Raw genomic sequence first — 8,395 nt, 5'->3', positions numbered from 1 at the left:
GCATGGTTAAGGTTGCCAGATTTTTTTCAGCGCGTACCCTGGCCGGACATTCCGGGCTATTTCCATCTAAAATCATGGCAAAATCCGGGCATTTGATGCCAAAATGTCGACCAAAAATCTGGCAATATCCGGGCAAATTTGGTCTAAATTCAGGAATTACTCAACCCAAATCAAAGAAAAAAATATGAAAAAAAAATTTTTCATTTGCAGTTTTTAAATCGTTTTTTACGTTTTCAAAAAAACTTCTCATGGTTATAGTTATTAAACTTGTTCAAAAAAATTCGTTTAAGACGCATAAATAAAAAAAATTTTCAACAAAATTTTTTTTTTGTTTGTTTTGGCAAATAAAGTGAATCAACCCGAGAAAAATCCGGGCATTTTAACTGAAACTGAAGGCCGGGCCGGATTTTTGTGAAATTTTGTGTTAAATATCCAGGCAAACCCGGATAAAACCGGGCAATCTGGCAACCTTAGGCATGGTAGCACCAATAATGAGAAGCAGTCTTTTGGTTAGTGCAGGTATCAAAATTCTGCACGAAACTGAATCTCAAAATCTCCGGAATGAAAGAAAAAATTAACTTCAAAAGATTGAAACATCGGATCGAATATAAATCGGTTTAATCGATTGTTTCTTAAAGAGAGCCCAGCTAACATGAATCAAAATAGAAATGATTACACAAGCCGTTTACATTGAGGTTTTTCGTGACTATCGTATAAATGATTGTTCTGACTGATTTTTCATGATTGATCATGATCTATGATAATAAAAGTCATCAATTTGTTCTGATTAACGATGAAAGGGCTGGACTTAAATTGACGCTCGATCGGGTCTCTTCCTCTCTTTCCGATACGAAAAAAATGTTCGAAATCATCTCTTATAGATGTTTTGACCTTGTTGTTAGTAGAACTGGCAACCTTGGTACGGGATCGGACAAACGTCAACGCGTTGGCGCCGAAAAAGAATTGTCATTGTTAGAAAATTGATCGAAACTGCGACACGTTTTTTCTTGACCTGGCAGTTAGTTAGTTTGTAGTGAATTGTTTTTAGCGAAAACAGTATGTATTTGATCATTAGTTATTTGATCATCTTTTAATGTATTTTTTATAGTAGGTGGAAGCTATTTGGCCAGTTGCGCGTGATTTTTGTGCTCGCGGTTTAGTGAGTCGGAAGAGGTTAGGTGATAGAAATTCCTTACTGCGCAATTTGCCACTAAAATATTGTATTTCCTTTGATAGTTTGAGTGACCGTTCGGTTGTTCCGGTTAGGTGTACCGGGTTGAGCTCAATTAGAGCGGTAGGAAAGAAAAAGCGTAAGTACGCAAGTGTACTTTTTATTTACCCGAAGATAAATATGATTTTCGTCCATTAGCTTAAAATAGCCGGTGATATCCGACGGTTTAGGGTTGCCAGAGCTAGAGCTTAGGGTAAACGGCGAAACTTATTTGTAAGTTAATAAGAGATTGTTTACATTATCATCATTTAATAATAAATGTATTTACAGTCGAGTTCGTTCGCATACAACGTACTACGGAACAGTTTTTATTTCCCACAAATCTCGAAAATAAAGCTGCAACGAGCAACCTAAACCTGGAACCGATGATGGAAGGCCCTACCGGAGAGCTGTTCAACTGCGTGACATGTCGCCGCCCGGATTCAGCGCAGAGCATGGTCGCTTGTGACGAGTGTTCGCAATGGCAACATTATGGATGCGCCGGTGTTACGGCTACCATAGCCGATCGAAGCTGGCTCTGCTGCAGATGCGTAGCTAGTCACAACGCAGTTAATTCGACTCAAACCGGCAACATAAACTCGCCCGAAGCACACACAACGTTTGCTTCAGCTCGCGCCGCTGAACGTCATGATAATACCACCGGTCCAATAAGAGGGAGACAGGACGATCCAAATTTCGGAAGACTTCAATCCTCGTCTAATTCGAATGCCGGATCAGTCGTCTCAGTCAATGCTATTGCTCATCTTCGTTTAAGGCACCTGAAAGAGCAAAAGGATTTGGAGGATCAAAAAGCGGAACGGGATCGCGAGTTTCTTGCTAGAAAGCAGCAGCTAGAAGCAGAAATAGCTTTGGAAGAGCTCAATGAAGGATGTGATCGTAGCGTAGGAGGAAAAAGTCATCGAAGTATCGCCGGTTGGGTGGAACAACAATGCGGATTCGTGCATACTTCTACCCCAGTCCAGCAGAAACCCGAGACAGTGGCTCCAAGTGCGAACCCACATCCCGCCATCCAACAGCGAGAGGAGCGGCAAAGAATGCAAGCAATAATTCAATCAGGTCAACAGATTCAACCAAGCACTGCGCCAAAACAAGCAGAGATTCCAGTAAGAAATCCTCCCCCAGCTATAGCACCGGGCCCAAGGAGCAATTATCTTGATTCGAATCCACGTTTTCCGCCAGTGGCTCAGAATCCAGTTCCACCTGTACCAGTGAATCCGCTAACATTGCCACCGCCGAGCTCGTCGCAGTTCCCTGGATTTCCAGTGATGAATAACCCCTACGGGACGATGTATTTTCCAAATATTCCTGACATGCCGTCATCTGGTGCTGATTATCAGTTTGCGCACCCTCAGGGAGGAGTCTTTATCAACAACCCAGTCAGGCATCCGAACTTTGGTTTGAATGTACAGCCGTGTGCTTGGCAAGCATCCGAGCAGCACCCGCCTACAGTTCCACCAACAGTGTCAGCAGATTTGGGTAAAGGATTTCCTCATGCTACAGGTCGCATGATTACGCCACAGCAACTGGCGGCGCGTCAAGTTGTCTCTAGAGACCTCCCCAAGTTTTCCGGGGACCCACTCGAGTGGCCCATGTTCTTGAGTGCATTTGAATCGACAACGGCCATGTGTGGCATACAACCCGACGAGAACCTTGCTAGGCTACAGAAAAGTCTTGTTGGTAGCGCTCGCGAAAAGGTTCAGAATATTCTAACGCTGCCGGATGCAATCCCGGAAATTATCGACATCCTACGAGCCGAGTGTGGAAGGCCAGACCAAATTGTATACTGTCTGCTATCCAAGATCCGGAAAACCGCTCAGCCGTCTGTGACGAAATTGGAGACGCTTGTGACGTTCGGCAGAGAGGTACGCAACATGGTGACGTACATGCAGTCAGCGAAACTGAACACCCATTTGGACAATCCACTATTGCTGGCAGAGCTTGTTGCTAAGCTTCCACCCGACTTGCAGCTACAATGGGGTATGAAGTTAGCAGCTCTTCCGGAACCATCGCTTGGCGATTTCTGTGCGTTTGTGTCGGCTTATCGAACAGCGGCATGCAAGGTGAAATTGACGTCGGATGTTGGTCTGAATGAAAAAGCCACAAAAGGTGTTGTGAGAAAGGAGAAGCCAGTTTATTTGAACGCACATTCCGCCTCCGTGTCCTCAGCGCCTGGACCACCGGCTTCGAAAGTTACTCCGGTGCTAAAGCCGTGCCTGATGTGCAAAAGTACAACGCACAGAGTCCGAACTTGTAAGCAGTTCGAAACGTTGCCGCTCGAAGAGAAGCTGAGGTTCATCAGTGAAACGGATATGTGTAAGCGTTGTCTGGCGCCGCATGGAAGGTGGCCTTGCCGAAACAAGCAGCCTTGCGGGATCAATGGATGCCCTGAGCCCCACCATAAACTGCTACATCCAGGAAGTTGTTCGACTCTCAAGAGTCAAGGATCGGAATCTTCGGTATCGGTAACTGCCCATCATCAACACCAGCAAGGCACCACTTTCTTCAAAATACTTCCCGTGACTCTTCACGCGAACGGGAAGTCGGTGTCCACATTTGCTTTTCTGGATGACGGATCCGACCTGACGCTGGTCGAAGACGAACTTATCGACGAACTGGGCTTGGTGGGCGAAAGAATTCCGCTTTGCTTGCAGTGGACTAGTAACGTCACGAGAAGTGAAAGTAACTCTCGTAAGGTCGAGATAGGTATCTCGGGTGCTTCGAACAATCGCATCCATCAGCTGGCGAACGTAAGAACCGTTGAGAGCTTGGAATTACCGAAGCAGAGCCTGGATTATGAGAGTCTCTCGAACCAATTCCCCCATCTGAGTGGACTTCCCATCAGCAGCTACCGGACGGCCGTGCCACGAATTCTTATCGGTGTCGATAATGCCCAGCTCAACTTAGCTTTGAAGAAGAGGGAAAGATCCGGAGGAGAACCTGTTGCTGCTAAATTTCGCCTCGGATGGGCAATATTCGGTGGAAGACGAGCACCTGAGACGATAGGTAGTGCTTTTGTTCACGTCTGCGAGTGCTCCAATAGCCGCGAGCTCCATGAAATGGTCCAGCAGTATTTTGAATTCGAAAACCTGGCGATATCCGGATTGAATCCGCCCGAATCCGATGAAGATCGACGGGCCAGAAGATTGCTCGAAGAGACGACAGTTCGTACACCATCCGGAAAGTTCCAAACTGGATTGCTTTGGAAAAGCGATGAGCCGGTTTTTCCGAACAACTTTAGCATGGCAGTACGTCGACACGGTTGTTTTGAAAGGCGCTTGCTGAAAGATCCCGAACTGAAAACTAATATTGACAAGCAAATCGACGATTATCTGCAGAAGGGGTACGTTCACAAAGCGACGTCAGACGAGCTCCGCAACAGTGACGACAGAAAGATTTGGTACCTGCCAATCAGCGCAGTGCGACATCCACGCAAGCCAACGAAGGTGCGTGTAGTCTGGGATGCTGCGGCAACGTATGGAGGAACCTCTCTGAACTCCCAGCTTTTGAAAGGGCCGGATTTGGTGAAGCTTCTATCTGTCCTCTGCCGATTCCGACAGAAACAGTATGCCATCGCTGGGGACATAAGGCAAATGTTCCACCAGTTGATTATTCGTCCGGAAGATAGGAACGCACAACGATTTTTGTATCGGGAAAATCCAGAAGCTGCGCTCGACGTGTACATAATGGACGTCGCAACGTTCGGGGCAACATGCTCCCCGTGTTCAGCACAGTTTGCTAAGAATAAAAACGCCCAGGAACATAAAGATCGTTATCCGGAAGCTGCTGAAGCAATCGTTGACAACACATATGTTGACGATTTTCTTGCGAGCTGTGATACCATTGAAGAGGCAACGAAACTGGCTTTGGAAGTGAGTTTGGTCAACCGATCGGCTGGTTTTGAGATACCTAGTTGGCAGTCGAATTCCGAACACCTCCTGAAACGGGTTGGGGTGACTACTGGAGATGAGATGAAGAGCTTTGCCATCGAGAAGACGACAAAAACCGAAAGAGTCCTCGGTATGATGTGGGTACCGAGTGAAGATGTGTTTGTATTTTCGGCGGATTTCCGAACAGATCTACTCCCGTTGCTGTCTGGGGAAACGCGACCAACAAAGCGGCAAGTGTTGCAGGTGGTCATGAGCCTTTTTGACCCGCTCGGAATTGTGGCCTGCTACACCATACACGGGAAAATTCTCATCCAGTCCATCTGGCGTTCGGGAATTCTGTGGGATGATCCTATCTGCGACGACGACTTTGATATGTGGCAGCGCTGGATCAAACTGACACCGAAGTTGGAAAATGTAAGAGTGCCACGTTGTTATTTCCCCAACTACACTACCGGCAGCTACAATTCACTTCAGCTGCATGTGTTCGTGGACGCCAGTGAGCTGGCCTACTGTGCTGCGGCCTATTTTAGAATCGTTGACGGAGATACTCCCCGCTGCGCTCTGGTGGCAGCTAAGGCCAAAGTTACACCTTTAAGACCACAATCCATACCTCGAAACGAGCTGGGCGCTGCAGTGATTGGTTCTCGGTTGCTGAAGTCTGTAGAAGAAAGTCACTCACTGCAAATTACCGAAAAGTTCCTGTGGACCGATTCTTCGACTGTTATGGCCTGGCTCCGTGCGGATCCACGAAAATATCGCCAATTTGTCGGTTTTAGAATAGCAGAAATTTTGACGAATACTTCGGTGGAAGACTGGCAGTGGGTTCCTTCCCGTGACAACATAGCCGACCAAGGAACCAAATGGGGTAATGGTCCCAACTTCGATCCAGATGGTTTGTGGTACAAAGGACCCGAATTCTTGTACCGACCAACAGAGGAATGTCCGAAACAAAAACCCTGCCTGGAGTCACCCAAAGACGAATTACGGTCGGTAAACGTTCATCGTCAGTCTGACGATGATTTTGTAGTCAACATGGAAAGTTTCTCGCGGTGGGATGGGCTACTCAACCGAGTTGCTTATATGTATCATTTCGTGCACCGCTTCAAGCGCTTCAAACGGGAACCGGTGGAATCTAGTGAATCCTGTGGTGATCTGAATCGTGATGATTATGTGTCGGCGGAAGCAGCCATTTGGCGGGCTGTGCAGCGACAGGTGTTTGCGGAAGAAATTCAAGCGCTTAGAAGCAGTTCTGAGCTTTCATCGAAGCAGTGGAAGCGTATCGGCAAGGGAAGTGTCCTAGCGAAGCTATCACCGGTGATCGATGAGTCCGGTGTTCTCCGGATGGCGAGCAGAATCGACCCTCAAGCGGCTTATTATTCGTTCGACTTTCGAAATCCTGTGATAATACCAAGAGATCATCATGTCACCACTCTTTTGATCCTGCGATTTCACCAAAAGTACGGCCATGCCAATACCGAGACTGTACTGAACGAGCTCAAGCAACGTTACTACATCCCCCGGATGAGAGCCAGTGTGAAGAAGGCGATTAAAAGCTGCATGTGGTGTCGTGTTTATCTGGCTAGACCACAGGCTCCAAAAATGGCCCCACTCCCCCAGCCCAGGGTTAAACCCTATGTACGACCGTTCACCTTCACAGGGCTGGACTACTTCGGACCACTGCTGGTCAAACGAGGACGTAGCGACGAAAAAAGGTGGGTCGCGCTTTTCACCTGCCTCTCGGTGAGGGCGTTGCACCTAGAAGTGGTGCATTCTTTATCGGCAGAATCCTGCAGGATGGCAATTCGGCGGTTTGTCGCTAAGCATGGTCCTCCTCAAGAGATATTCAGCGACAATGGGACGAACTTCCGCGGGGCAGCCCGAGAGTTGGAAGAAGAAACTAATGCAATCAATAAGGAGTTAGCGAGCTACTTTACCAACAGCCATACACAATGGCACTTCAACCCCCCTTCTGCCCCCCATATGGGCGGGGTTTGGGAGAGGAAAGTCCGGTCCGTGAAGGAGGCGTTCAAGACTCTCTCGCACCATCAAAGGCTAGACGATGAAGGACTGCGAACATTGCTCTCGGGAGCAGAATTGATAGTCAACTCCCATCCGCTGACGTTCGTGCCGCTGGAGGATCCCAACGAAGAAGTGCTGACTCCAAATCATTTCCTTTGGCTAAGTTCCGGCGAGGACAGCAAACCACCAAGGGTACCAATCGACGATGTTACACCTCTTCGACCAAACTGGAAGGTTATTCAACACTTAACAAACCAGTTTTGGAAGCGCTGGGTGCAAGCTTACCTACCTACTATAGCCTGCAGGACGAAATGGTTCGCGGAAACGCGGCCGCTGAAGGTCGGCGATCTAGTGGTCATCGTAGACGAGTCCGTGCGCAACGGATGGCTCCGAGGTAAGGTGGTGAGGACTTATCCAGGACGAGACGGACAAGTTCACAAGGTCGACGTGGAGACTTGCGACGGATCTACTCTTCAAAGACCAGCGGTAAAGGTTGCTCTGTTGGACGTGCAGGAGGAGAGTAAAGTCGATTGACTACGACGTTACGGGTTGGGGTGTTAGTAGAACTGGCAACCTTGGTACGGGATCGGACAAACGTCAACGCGTTGGCGCCGAAAAAGAATTGTCATTGTTAGAAAATTGATCGAAACTGCGACACGTTTTTTCTTGACCTGGCAGTTAGTTAGTTTGTAGTGAATTGTTTTTAGCGAAAACAGTATGTATTTGATCATTAGTTATTTGATCATCTTTTAATGTATTTTTTATAGTAGGTGGAAGCTATTTGGCCAGTTGCGCGTGATTTTTGTGCTCGCGGTTTAGTGAGTCGGAAGAGGTTAGGTGATAGAAATTCCTTACTGCGCAATTTGCCACTAAAATATTGTATTTCCTTTGATAGTTTGAGTGACCGTTCGGTTGTTCCGGTTAGGTGTACCGGGTTGAGCTCAATTAGAGCGGTAGGAAAGAAAAAGCGTAAGTACGCAAGTGTACTTTTTATTTACCCGAAGATAAATATGATTTTCGTCCATTAGCTTAAAATAGCCGGTGATATCCGACGGTTTAGGGTTGCCAGAGCTAGAGCTTAGGGTAAACGGCGAAACTTATTTGTAAGTTAATAAGAGATTGTTTACATTATCATCATTTAATAATAAATGTATTTACAGTCGAGTTCGTTCGCATACAACGTACTACGGAACAGTTTTTATTTCCCACACTTGTGGTAACCCAAACAACCAAAAGTCTCATATCTACTTAAACTCCA

The 8,395-nt window shown here is 47.1% G+C and overlaps 2 protein-coding genes across 2 annotated transcripts; both read left to right on the top strand.

Annotated features, from left to right (window-relative positions):
- The first annotated feature begins 1,352 nt into the window (after nt 1–1,352).
- LOC129742062 (uncharacterized) lies at nt 1,353–6,131 on the top strand. The gene is made up of 3 exons (XM_055733909.1): nt 1,353–1,444; nt 1,502–6,010; nt 6,055–6,131. The coding sequence occupies exons 2-3, from the start codon at nt 1,597–1,599 to the stop codon at nt 6,129–6,131; spliced, it is 4,491 nt and encodes a 1,496-aa protein (XP_055589884.1). The 5' UTR covers nt 1,353–1,444; nt 1,502–1,596.
- On the top strand, nt 6,098–8,157 carry LOC129745156 (uncharacterized). Its single transcript, XM_055738072.1, has 2 exons — nt 6,098–7,852; nt 7,905–8,157. The coding sequence occupies exon 1, from the start codon at nt 6,151–6,153 to the stop codon at nt 7,669–7,671; it is 1,521 nt and encodes a 506-aa protein (XP_055594047.1). The 5' UTR covers nt 6,098–6,150; the 3' UTR covers nt 7,672–7,852; nt 7,905–8,157.
- The last annotated feature ends 238 nt before the right edge of the window (nt 8,158–8,395 follow it).

This window comes from Uranotaenia lowii, chromosome 2 (assembly GCF_029784155.1).
Source record: "Uranotaenia lowii strain MFRU-FL chromosome 2, ASM2978415v1, whole genome shotgun sequence".
Classification (NCBI taxonomy): domain Eukaryota; kingdom Metazoa; phylum Arthropoda; class Insecta; order Diptera; family Culicidae; genus Uranotaenia; species Uranotaenia lowii.
This window is presented reverse-complemented; position numbering and strand designations above follow the sequence as displayed.

Bases quoted from the DNA above. Each gene is read 5' to 3' on its own strand.
- LOC129742062 (XM_055733909.1), top strand. From the start codon at position 1,597: ATGATGGAAGGCCCTACCGGAGAGCTGTTCAACTGCGTGACATGTCGC. The intron at 6,011-6,054 runs GTTTGTGGTACA...CGACCAACAGAG, and splicing joins TCCCAACTTCGATCCAGATG to GAATGTCCGAAACAAAAACC.
- LOC129745156 (XM_055738072.1), top strand. From the start codon at position 6,151: ATGGAAAGTTTCTCGCGGTGGGATGGGCTACTCAACCGAGTTGCTTAT.